At 36.7% G+C, this 13,632-nt stretch overlaps 1 protein-coding gene across 4 annotated transcripts; it reads right to left on the minus strand.

The window, feature by feature from the left end:
• Nucleotides 1-4,417: 4,417 nt before the first annotated feature.
• On the minus strand, nucleotides 4,418-9,954 carry LOC106153405 (carbohydrate sulfotransferase 11). Of its 4 annotated transcripts, none has more exons than XR_015335155.1 (4): nucleotides 9,086-9,954; nucleotides 8,261-8,381; nucleotides 6,487-6,622; nucleotides 4,418-6,105 (listed from the first exon to the last, which is right to left on the minus strand). XR_015335155.1 is itself a non-coding variant. In XM_087015799.1 (4 exons), exons 1-4 carry the CDS (start codon nucleotides 9,107-9,109, stop codon nucleotides 6,010-6,012), a joined length of 216 nt encoding a protein of 71 aa, XP_086871925.1. In that variant the 5' UTR covers nucleotides 9,110-9,922; the 3' UTR covers nucleotides 4,418-6,009. The 4 variants fall into 4 exon arrangements, 2 of the variants coding, with proteins under 2 accessions (XP_086871925.1, XP_013382780.2); XM_087015799.1 differs by lacking the exon at nucleotides 8,261-8,381 and having other exon boundaries at nucleotides 4,418-6,036; nucleotides 6,077-6,105; nucleotides 9,086-9,922; XR_015335156.1 differs by lacking the exons at nucleotides 8,261-8,381; nucleotides 9,086-9,954 and adding an exon at nucleotides 7,121-8,199.
• Nucleotides 9,955-13,632: the final 3,678 nt, after the last annotated feature.

The following is a 13,632-nucleotide window of genomic DNA, read 5'->3' on the forward strand; positions in this document are numbered from 1 at the left end:
GTTTTGTCAAGACGTCATCAAAATCCGTAACAGTCATTCTTTACTACTGTTTAAAAAACAAATAGACTGGTCTATTCATAGCTGTACCGGGTTCAGGTAAGGCTACATAAAAGGCAACGTAAAAAATGCAAGGCACATCCAAATATGGTCGGGCATATCAGATACCAGACGGAGAGGTCACGGACGGCATATATTATAGCTGAGCATACGAACTCTGCCCCGACATCGCACGAGGTATGACGTCAGCAGACTTAGTATCCAGGCCTCAACGACACGCGGCTGTGACGAGGTTAAATGCTGTGAATTGGTTACCGACGAATTTCTGATGTTTGATTTTATAAGGGAAAAATAATAACAGCTGTGTGTCCATAATATCCTTGTTCCAACCCTTATCCTGTATAGCTTTCATTGCTTGCAGGGAAGTGTTAGCACTATTGGTTTCTTTGCATCTGTGCAAACGCTGGCGCATACCGGTGTATTCTTTAGGCCTGTAACAATATTGTAGCACTAAGCTTGGAAGGGGGCGGACAAAATCGTCTTTTTGGCTGGGTATGTTCTACTCTAAGTACAATTTTGACTTAGGTTCTGTGCCAACTCTCAACTAAAGTCAATAAAAGCGAATGAGAGGTCCACTTTTTCATAAAAAAAGACAACCCTTTGAGAGTGTCTGTACATGTAGATTTGTATTACATGTTGTACAAGGACAGGTCGCAGATACTGGCCCCTTTTTCGTTTTGCTACATGTGCTAGTGCATGTTGGTTTTCATAACAGCTCACTGAACATTGTTGCTTAGGTCACTTACACATATACTTAGTGTGTAGATTTGCATTGCTAAATATGCTGAAAATATTAATGTCCATCTCAAACCTTCTATTTTTGCAGACAACATTAAAGATTTGATTATGGGAAATGAGACATTATAGCATTTGAGATTTCCGTTCGTTACAGTCTGTATATCAAAAATAAAATTTAGTTGGAGAAAAAGCTGCTTCACTTCAAGATATATACTCATAAGTTTGCTAATCTGACGCATGAATTACCTGCATACTTTAATTCTTACTCGATGCATTCTGATTTTTATTGATCACCCTGTTCATCTTCACCACGCACCAACTCCAGGAATGGAGCTACATGTTCATGCATTCAATTAACCATGGTCATTAGATATTTATTATCCATCTGTTTTTTTATATATACGTATGTATCACCAGTACACGTAGAACATAAATGCAAGCAAATTTACTTATGCTTCGCTGTGAAATACCGTAATTCCTCTAGTCTAACTATTTTGATTACCATGCGTGCAAACAACTGCATAGATTTGTATTAATCATGCACCGCAGGTCTTAGAAAACAAAATGCATTTTCATTTGTCTCTGTCTTACTTGCCCATGTTTTTACTTGTAACACTTTCTTAGCCATCGGTGATTCGATTGCTTTACATGGAGTCTACGTGAAGAGACTTCTATTGGGGATTAGAGATTTTGGCTATGGTAGGACCTACATGTACATGTATATACATTGACCTTTTCCGTTTGCGTCCTGTCGATAATTTATTCTAGAAAATTATTCATATGAGGCAAAGAGTCTTATCTTTATCAGATTATTGTCCTCGATATGGGGAAAATACCAAATGTGACACACTAGACGTTTAATATGTTTTTTATTGATCTTATTACATTGCATATTTTTTATCTATTTATTTATATGTGCCCGTATTTATTTATTTATTTATTTATTTATTTATTTATTTATTTATTTATTTATTTGTTTTTTCGTTCATTCTTTCGTTCATTCTAGATATGATCTTATTACGAACTGCCCAGAATTCAATTGCACAGATCAAAGAGTCAAATGATCCTACAAAAACAATTGATATCAGCCCTCTCCGCAATGAAGCGATGGTCAAATGATACGCATACACAGGAACCCTGTATTGCAATGTTCACAGAAAGCGACTAAATTGCTGGCCATTTAGCTTCTTATCTTTCCACTTCAATCGGCAATTTGTGAGAAAATCGGATCTAGATTCACAGAAACCGGACAGGCCTGCTGTACATAAAACAAAAATCATTGTCCATAATGAATTCCAAAGATTTTAATCGTAAATGCCTCTGGTTTACCTGCGTCACTTCGGTCCGTGTAAGGTGTGGCTATGTGTTGTGGCACGAACAAAGCCTGCATTGGCATCTTCACGACAGATGCGGATCTAGATGGAAGATGTTCCGGGGTCAGCCTGCGACTGAGAGAACGACCGTTTTTGATCAGCGCAAAGATTTTAGGGACGAAAATGTCACAGATCAGACCACATATGTCTCCGTTTGTTACTGTTGTCTTCATTTTATTTCCAGTTCCTTATTTCGAAACGCGGAGGGGAAATATTTTTATTTAATTCATATCAGCAGTCAATGTCTCAGTAACAGCACCCCCCCCTCTCCTCTTTGATTTCACCTCTGTACTTTGACCACGTACCTGTCTCGTGCAGTAAGACACAGGTGTGTCCTGTAAAGAGCACCAAGGTCGTTTATTATTTATCAGTGGGGCAATACTTGTATGCAAAATATTTATGTGTTTATTTTTATGTCTCTTGATTAAGTACTTTTTTGTCTTATTTGACACTGATTAAGATTGTCGTTTTTTTTTTTTTTGAGGATGGTTCTGATATCAGAGTATGTACAAGCATGAACTACATGTATAAGTGTGTATGTGTGTTTGTGTGTGTATATATGTAAAATCCCTTCGATTATTATTCATGACATATAGGCCTACTGTATATATATTTTTGGTGTGTAAGGTCGCCGGTCACTATTTAAAGAGCAAGGGCTGCTAGGACGGCTTGTCTACTTTATTTTGTTTATTGGTATAATAAATTCATAAAAATTATTTATTTATTTATTTATTTATTCTCTGGTTAATTCATTCACACTGTATTTATTTATTTATCTATCTATTTGTTTATTTATTTGGTATTTTTTACTGTTTATTTAAATTAATTTGTTTACATGATATATTAGTAGTTACCACTCTAGGCCTGTCCACTTGCCCTTTACCCGAGCGCTCTTTGATTAATCACTTTAATACTTTATTTGTTTATGTACATTACAAAGGATAGTCCCTTTGGTCACTCATTCTTTATGATGATGGTCGCTATGATGGTTTTTATGCACGGACTGTTTGCTTATTTCTATCTTGATGAATGATCTTTACCACACTCTATTCATTTGTTTTTGTGTTCAGTTTTGTCTGCTTACACGGTAGTGACAGTTGTGTAGTTGATCTTTTATAGAACTGTTGTAACCATTTGGTATTATCTACTGTACAAATATATGATCCTTAATTAGACAGTTACTTAGTTCTGATAGACGTTTTTTCCTTTGTGAGGATGGTGATATTTATTTTGTAATTTTTATAAAAGAAATCAGTTTTGTTTTGCCAGAAAATTTTAGAAGTATGACTAATCAAACAGTAAATGTTGATGTGTGTGTGTGTGTGTGTGTGTGTGAGAGAGAGAGAGAGAGAGAGAGAGAGAGAGAGAGAGAGAGGGGAGAGAGAGAGAGAGAGAGAGAGAGAGAGGGGGGGAGAGAGAGAGAATCCAAGGAATTCTGTTGATTCCAAACACCGCATGAAATTCGCATTAAACAGTTCACTTCATGAGGGCAAATGTCAAATTAACAATGCCAAATGCACATTATCTGCATCTAAGTCAACCAAAACCAAAATATGATTTCTGTTAAACACTGACCCTCCCATTTAATGGGATAATTCTGGTTGGGATACTTTGCATTTCTTATCACACTAATATCGGTTTGATTGCCGAGCCCGAGGAAATTACTCCCATTATTCTGTTGGCATATTTAGGGTGACGGGTACCTTGGGTCAAAATTGTCCCGAGATTCACCTTTATGTGACGTCATCGTCTCTAGAGCCTCGATATGGAATAGCTCTACGGAATCCAGTGTAAGCGAAAACAATGCCACATTTTCGTGATGTCAACTGTTAGGGTTACGTGTGACCTAGCTTTGAACAAGAAACAGCTGTTCAAAAACTACTGTTTAGCAGGCACATTAATTTGTCCTACGACATCCAGACGAGGTGAACTTCAAAAACAATTTGATTTTAGAAAATCAAAATTCCAACTTAAAAGTAGTACAGTAGGACCTACATTTCGTAACATTTTTTGGATACATATACTCGTAAATAAACAACTATTTACTAAGTAACGTTCATCACTGATAATTTTCACGACTAAGATCAATACTTGAAAGTTGTATAACTTGTAGATTTGTGTAACTGACAGTCTATGTTTTATCATTTATCTCTGAACATTTTCACCAACTAACTCTGGTGTGAACACATGAATAAAGGATTATAGAATTATAATCTGAATTGGCGCATATGGAAGGAATCGACGTCAAATAGTGTTATATGTTTTATTCTATATCTTTTCGAATACATTTATTCTTACAAATGGCATCTAATGTGATCATGTCTTAAACATACTAGCACTCCAAAGTAACGTTCGTTTATTTCAAGAGCTCATGATGGCAATATACGTTTCTGTTGTATTTTTTATTATGGATTTTGATGACGTAGGGAATGAAGGAAGTATTACCACAAAGCAAAGTTTCGGATAGAACATCGAGTTTAATGCCAATTTTATAATAATCATTATTATTTTTACTAATATTAACAAGTGCAACACATGTAATGGAGACCTAATAATGGTAAGTTAGGCCTTTCCCATCCACCGAATCTCTGCACTGGCTCTTTTGTCGCACCTAGCACATTTTCGCCACTTCTTATTTCGTCACACCTATCGCATTCTGTTTCTTGGCATTTTTTTTGACGATCCCACACATTTTTGTATTGTGTTATCACTTTTCAGTAGTACCAATGAATTCCGCTCAAAACGCAATTCTTTAATTTTTTAAAGTTAAATTAATGATTTCGATCGACCATTTGCCCCAGCTTCCAAGTTTTTACAAAGGGGACACGCTTATCTCATTTTGTTTGGAACGTGCAGATGGAAAAAAGCTTAAAGGGGTAGCATAAATAAGGGGCCTGCCCTTGTACTCTTACTGTGTCTGTCGTTTAACATTCCGGTCATTAAGATTATCACAAGTCTATTCAGTCAATAAACACGTCTGATTTAGAATAGTCGTAGCCAAACAATTTAAAGTCCATTTTATACATTTCTTTTAGATCCTCGATCAACTTATCGGAAAGCTGTGAGAAATATTTCTTCATTGACCCTTTACTGGTCCTTTTCCATTGTTCAGGGTAAATGGTTGATTTTGTAATATTCGTAAGCCTGAAAATTTCGGGCAGATCCTGGTCGAAAGTCTCCATTCTCATTATGAGATCATAGCCTAGGGAACAGACACGACACATCCGCCATATTGGACTCCAGTGCGCATGATACCAGCTAACTGTACAGTTGCCTTCCTCTACGCATTTGCCATGGTAAACTATATACTCGATAAACATCGGAAATGTGATGTTTAATTTGTCATAAGGACGGTTTAAATATCGTCTGATCAAGGAGGACACTCCATTAGTCACTTTTTGAATAAAAGTTTCTGTTTTGTTTTCATAGCGATTTCCTTCAAATATCATTTTGTAAAGAGAAATTAATCTTTCGAATGGATGACGAACACTAAGGATTTTAATGCTGTTCGGTCTCTGTAGTATCTCAGCGATTCGGCTTTTGCTGTTTTGCATGAGAAAATCGAATCCGAAATGCCACGATTTCACTGGTGTCATTTTTGACCAATCAAAAAGTTCCGTCTTATTCTCCTTGCGACTTTTAACTTCCGCGAAAATCCGGCGGAGATTTGTAGAGCCAGTCTTTGGTACGATACAGTACAGCACTCTTGATCCTTCATCGTTCACTATCCAAGTGGGATATTTGTGTTCCGCTGCTCTTTCTTCCACTTGCTCACCTTTTACAGACATTGCTGCATTTTCCGCCGAAAGCAGCGGTTTATTTGCAGCTGCGCATTGGTTTTCTACCCTTTTCTTGCGACGTTGAAGTATCTTCGTTTCATCGCTTTCAACTTGAAAGTGTAATGATTTTCTGCTTGCAAATGGGGTATCTTTGGTCACTGAAATGAAGATATTCCACATAAATAAAACTGAGGCCAGGTCATTGTCTTTATGTCAAGCTGGAAACAACGCAGAGATTATTTTAACAGATACAGTCACAGCAGAAATAAGCAGAAATAATTGCGATTCAATTCCATAGTATATTGCAAATCCATCTGTTTAGATTAAATGCGGATCCACTTAATAAGGTGACAGGCGGTGGAGAGAAAAGTCAATCAGACAAAAAGACAGCCAGATAGCAAACTATAGTAACAGAGTGATAAACGGCATTTATAGAGATATAGGCAAAAACGACAACATTGTCGTCACATATATATGCAGGCTGGTTTTACGTATTACCTGACAATAGGTTTTTGTATTTTATGGAATGCAGAACCTACCCGAAAGACTGGAAAACAGGGTATTTACGTTGGCAAGTCCAGTAACAATGCAGCCGATGCAAATCACTTTGAGGACTGCATTCCTGCTCATACCACCCCTCAGGCGTCCGAGACACGATGGTTTGACTGGCAACATCTACAATGCAGAATTATCAATTAAAGTTTCGTTAAACACACAAACACACACCATATACTAAAATTATGAATTAATGGTTCAGAAATCCTGCACTCAATCCTATATGGTGGGTCAGGGGAAGGGTATACTTCGAAAACTTCGACAACTCCTGCAACCGGAGCAGAAACGTAGAAACAACTGCGGTGGAGCATTATGCTTCATTTCTACTGAGTTTTTTAAAGCATGGTTACAGCGGGGAAAATACCTGTACACCTCTTTTATTCCTGAAATCGGAGCAGGTTTGAGGTATGTTTTCAGTGTGATTGCAGTAGATCTACTGCTGTGGAGTATATACTGGCTTTTCGTGCGTTTTCGAGCGGGCACAGCGAGGGCACGCCCCTCCCTTAGCTTCTGAGCCTCCCCCCCCAAAAAAAAAAGGATTAGTAGAAAAACGAGACAAAATGAAGCAAAATCTCACCATTCTGTCTTACATGCTTTATAAGTATTGACCTCGTGTACCGTTTTATTTGTCGTTTCTCTTGCTCTCTTCTCCCTCGCTCCTAGCAAAATTCCGGATCTTTCAATGATGTAATAAGGTTATTGGAGCACCCCCCCTCTCCCAGTAGAGTTATGCAGACAGTGACGATAGACTTAGACGATTTCGCTACACCCAGTCAAGCCTTTCAATGTATTTCAAGTCTTCTGTTGTTCCCATTTTCATTTCCATACTCTTAAAAGATTTCCGTGCATGAAACCGAGTTTTGATACTTTCGATAACAATTATGTTTTTAAACATTGAAAAATATTCAAAAGGAACTGGGATGAAAATGATATTCATCATATCAATCAAAAGGGTTTGTAATAAATATGAATACATCAATGAGAAAACTGTCATTATATTAATGTAATAAAGTCACCCATACACATTATTCAAATTAAAATTGTTATCTATGCTTGTATACACGTGAAGCCATAGTTCCGATTCACGCTTGTAAAGAATGTCATGCAAATGTTGTTTTACGTCTCCCAACGTTAACAAGTAAAGGTGTAAGCCATAAATATGCATCAAATACCGCAATCCATGGACAATATATTTAGATAGAAGGCGAAAAGCTAAAGAGAATGCTGCATATTAAGACACTACAGTGTAAAGCCTTTACACTATTTTATTTCATTTCGGCCGTACCAGTAGAACTGAGTTTTTGTAGTCAGTGGTTCATGCCATTGCTGGACTACTAGTCATGGGAGGCGGGGGATTAAATTCCATCTATCAGGGCCACAGATTGATCTTTTAGCTTGATACATGTATGTCTGTGACAACTTATTCTTGACTGTTTTTTCTACTGTAGCCGGCCTCTAGTGTAGTGGAAAACAAAATGTGGCAGTCACATAGTCTTAGGTACTGCTGAACACATTTATATTGAAATGTCTGTTTGTACTGTATATTCTACGAAAAAAAACTAAAGAAAAGAGTTTTAAGAGTTTTAAGGTAAACAGACGGAATTCACACAAAACGAGTCACAAATACAACTGTAAAATAAAGAAATTTTTAGACATTTAAAGCTGCATTTAAAGCTGCACTCTGTAAGGGGTAAGAAATGGACTTAAAGTAGATACATGTATCAGCTGACTACGGTCGTATATATATATGTATCTTACCTGTAGCAATAGCTCATGCTTATCATTAGGTTAAATGACCTAGCATTATTTTCTTAACTTCTAGAGTTATCTTTCGTATTCACCATAGATAAGCACTCTCTGCATAGCGAGGACAACATATCTGTAGGTACAATGTATTCATGAGATCTCATTTACAAGTGAGCAAAAAGATGAATGTTGTGTTTAACATTTCCTAAAGCAACGGTGACAGAGTACAGTGAATACGTCATCTCTTACGACATTCTCTTATTTTTTGGGACTAAATAATATATAAAAATTATAATTATTACTGAGGTCTAAGACAATAACTTTATTTGTACCTTGGTGTCCAGGAATCGTACATGTATGTCGAAAATTGTAATGAAATAAGCCGCACTAATGAATTTCTGGATTAAACTCCAAAAGGTAATGTTAAATTTTAGGGAAGATAAAACTTTTCTGCCCCCCCCCCCTCCCCTTCGACGTCCGAGACCCGTAGATTGTGTTCTTACTATGTATAACTAAGCGAAAAATTAACGAGCCTCGTTTCGAATTTAAAATAAACTAAAATGTCTCTCTCTTTTCTCTCTATTTTCGATCCATAAATGCACCGTAAATCTCCGTACATATCCCAGTAGATACAGTTACATGTATTATTTTCCCCAAGCCAAACAAATGAAGCACAATAGTTGTTCCCTAACAAGGAGCTCCTGTAGCTCCAAATCAAATCCACGGTTAAGTAAAATTTAGAAAGGAACCAGCTCTAAGCTGCGTAACTTGCTAAGAAAACCTTACACGGTCATTGTTAAAAAACAGTCACGTAAAAGCGTCAATACTAGTACTCACTTTGATGCTGTTTCCTATAATCATGCGCCTTTGCACAGGATGTACATTAACGTGTCCATGATCAAATAATTCCGCATACGTGTTGCACTTTCAACTGCATATCTCTGCCGCTTTAATTTCAGTAACCAACTTTCAACGTTCAATGCCTCTTACCCGTCATGCGTGACCCCCATATAATTACCACGACAAAAACAAAGATACGCGTGATTCTATTTAAGAATAACGGTTTGTTTGTTGCTAGGTTGTGACTGACGAGGCACTCGTCTCGTTCGAATTTTTTTTTTTAAATGAATGCCCTCCTCCCCCTTTTCTTTGTTCCGGGATATTGCTATGCAAGGGTCTCAGGCAAGGGTGGATGAACCTATGGCTTTATCTGCTCTACGGATCTTCATGGTAATTATCTTATTCCTAGTCAACTGGTCATATAAACATGTCTTCATTTATTGACCTGGATCTGGGTTACTAACTGTCCCTAAGCGAACTTTACCCTCTACCAGGGCAACAGATTGCTTTTTTTTCACTCGATATTCACAGATAATTATGCACACATTTCTTTACTGTCCAGTGAGAAGTTATGCACATATTTGACGTCATCTGATCTATGATGGATAGAAGGTGAACTCGGACTGTTTATTTGTCGATGGCCAACGTTTCTATCACTGATGTCGGTTTCATTCCTTGGTTTTATTCCTTCTTACCAAGTCTGCTGGTAATTTGCCTTATGTGAAGAACGGAGCAGTAAGCCAATAATTTAACTTGTTTAAAGAAATAGAAGAATTAAAACCCCTTCATGCTGTATTGGTTTTCCAAATCCAATTTGTGCAACTAATTGAAGACAATCGCTTTACAGCAGTAGGTCCTTACAGTGGGGGTGGTGATCTGTGTTAGTAGAAATTGTGCAAAATGAAAAAAAAAGAGTCAAATATACTCCTCCTGATCTGTTTCTTAGACTATAATAAATAAATAAATAAATAAATAAATAAATAAATAAATAAATAAATAAATAAATAACTTAGAAGATATTTAAATAATCCCTAATTCTTTGTGTTGCTTTCGTATTATTTTTTACTTCGTTCCTGTCTTACTTTATGCTCAAGCGCGCACGTGTACATGTGTGTCTGCATGTGCGCAGTGTGTGCGTGTTTGTTTGGTCTAGAACTAACCAATCCCAGATAAAACTGTTCATCTCTTTCGAAGACTAGGGTTAATAACAGCATTTGCTCTCTGGGTCTGCAATGAGTTAAATTCTTTCCTCTATCTCCGTGAAAATCCTAACCACATTGTAATTTGTTCAACTATTTAAATGGACAAGCAGGTAATGGGTCCTTCAGTACCTGACACCTTCAACCAATGAAGACTCACACACTCGATGAAAACGCAGATTACGTTACATGATTTCCTCGCAGTGCATCTACATGTATCCCAAATTTAGGCATTGATATTTCATTAGATTAAAAAGGATTTTCAATAACAGGTGTTTGATGGGACGAAATTTAATGCTGAACACAAATCTGCCAACTATTTATTTCTACAACAATTATTTTGATCGGTAAATTTACAATTTTCAAAATTGAAGACAAAACGACCTACTTAGAGTTTCATTAATAACAATTAAAGGCACTCTAGTGTGCCATATGTTTTTCATTGTGTTTTTAAGGGGGGTTACGTAGAATCCATCTCTGATGTAACTACTGCAACTGGTACATTTCGGGTTAGTTCAGTTACCATGTTATTGAGCTAACAGATTGCTGCCATGCTAGACAGAAGAGCCAGAATTGATGCTCATACACGAAGGTCGTTTTTCTCACTAGAAATGAACTTATTGAACCATTTTGCCCACAAAAACACCTGTTCATCTGGAGTTTTCCAAAAAGGTTATAATTCTAATATCTAAAACCTAGAATACATTTGAAATGCGATGCCAGTACAGTGCACGTATAGGACCTATTGCCCGTAATACCCTTCGTACGGCGTCTGAGCGGAGGTAGACGGTGGCCGTGCAAAATTGCACGGAATCGTACGGATTTAAGGCCATGTAATGTAGACATACTCGGCGTAGCCCGTAGTTCCTTACGATTTCAAAAAAAAAAAAAAAAAATCATACGGACAAGTTCATCGCACGGCGCTCTCGTAAATGTAATCTAGGCATTAGGTTGGCGACGCCAGACTGTAGATTTTAACCTAACCACTACATTTCTATCTAACGTGATCACCGTGGCTGTAATTACGGATATCCTACATTCTTTACCTAGATTCAAGTACACGTTTTGTCCGTTGAGACCCTGATCTCATCAGTAGTGAGTCAACAACGGAATACTATAGTTAATATACATTTTCTCTGATGCCACAGTTCGACGGAGAACAACAGATTTCGACAAAACTGTGCTTAACCCAACCTTACAAAACTGCTCTCCTAACTTGACTCTTAATTTCTGAGTTTTCAAACAATTTAATGATAAATACCGGTATACTGTATGACTGCAATGTGGAAAAAGTATAGCATCCTTTGAACCAAGATAAATTAGAAACTTGAATAAAAAAACCATGGCTCGTAGAGTTACTTTTTTCCCGTGGTCTCGTATTTGGTCTCGTATTCAAAGAAAAAAATATGTAAAAAGAATAAACTGTGCACGGAACACTCAAGCGTGTGCACACTCTCGCACAGTCCCACATTAAAACACCGTTTCCAAACTTGAATGTCGAAGGCGTCCTGCTTCTCTAACACAATACCACAATGTCGAAGACGTCCGACATTGTGAAACCGGCCTCTCTAGCACAATGTGACAACCACTTTTGAACAAAATCGGTAAAAGGGTTGTCACCACGAATAATCTTCCGGCTCTAGCCCTGATGACAAGAAAATAGAGGTATTTCGACACAAAGGTCATTATGAATTCTATTACTTGAAAGTAATATGGTCCCAATACTTTGTGAATACACTGTGAATCTGCAGATATGTATGCCGTATGAAGTTGCTTTAAAATCAAACATCCAATTCTCTCGTGTCTAGACCTTTTATCAGCACCTAAGATGACAGCATGTATGACAAATTGCCCGCATCAACAATTTCAGGGACATTTGTCACGTGCTTGCGGTTGTTAGATGCTATAACGTGTTTATGGACTAGTGTTCAAAATACTATGTGTCAAAGCTCGGTATTTTTCGTCTGTATTAACCCTAAGTGCTAAAATCACAATGCAATAAAATACAAATTATTATATTTTTTGCAAATTATTTTTATTAACATTATTTCAATTCAATTCAATTTATTTCTGTACTGGTACATAGATTGCCATGACCTTGTACAATATGATATACTAATGACGATACAATACAATTAGTGCATTACCATTTCTCTAGTTGGTATTAGAAAAAATAATCTTTATATAATGAACATACATACTAGTAAAATTACTCATAAAATATTCTATATAAGCAATGAGATAAACTTTGATGTGATTATAAATTTACTATAAACATACTATAAGCATGTTACACAAAAGGATATGTTTAAACTTAAAACCACAGTTACATAGCTGTTTACATGGCTGTTTAAAGCCAGTTTGATGACATAGATAATTACGATTAATGACAATTACATAAGACAGATAAGTAAATAAATTACACAGATATAAATATTGTGCCATGTTCAGTCCCACTGCCGAGTCACTTCTCACAACAGTGGGACCATACACTGACATTTTAAGGGATATGCTAAAAGTTACCAAGCAGAGCAACCACTTCACTTCTTTTCTTGAACGATTTGATTATAAAGTTGGAGAGGGACACTAAAGTATCTTTGTTGGCACTGTTAAATACATGGCATAATTGACTGTCTGGTGACCTTGTATCAGCTTTTAGGATTGAGGTTTTACTTAAAAAGGTGACTCGGTCTGCTTTGTACATTGGGCATTGGAATATAAAATGGTATTCATCTTCAATTAACGTTCTACATAGCTAATCAGAGCAAGGTTTAAAACTGGCCAAACATGCATTTTCCTTGGCAAAAATTCTAAAAGTTTTTTGGGCTACGTGTCTTAAAGGATTAAGATTTGCACACACCCCCTTCCTTACACACATTCCTCTCTCTCTCTCTCTCTCTCTCTCTCTCTCTCTCTCTCTCTCTCTCTCTCTCTCTACTTTTTTAAAAAAAGATCCAGAGTACTGGTAACTCTCTGTTAGATTTGTTGTGTTTTGTGAGGAGAAAGGTCGTATTCAGATCAGTTTATTAATTGATACTTCTATACAAAACTGTACACACAAAGTTATTTACAAATTAAGATCAATGAACTGTATCCATTAACTGATTTTCATACACACATTTATTTTTGACATGGACTTGAATTTCATATAATGGAACGTGCCAGTTTTTATGAAATTTGATTGATGCATCTAATCATTTTTACATCCAAGCAACCCTAATCTACAATGCATTACATAATCACAGTATTATTCAAATATTTGCCCTTTCACCTCTGTCGTGGCCTCCTGGGGGATATACTTTTGTTTCTTTACAATATCCTTCTGAGTAACAAGTCGGCCTTTTT

The sequence above is a fragment of the Lingula anatina genome, chromosome 6 (assembly GCF_051362555.1).
Source record: "Lingula anatina isolate TDL-2025a chromosome 6, LinAna3.0, whole genome shotgun sequence".
NCBI classification, from domain to species: Eukaryota; Metazoa; Brachiopoda; class Lingulata; order Lingulida; family Lingulidae; genus Lingula; species Lingula anatina.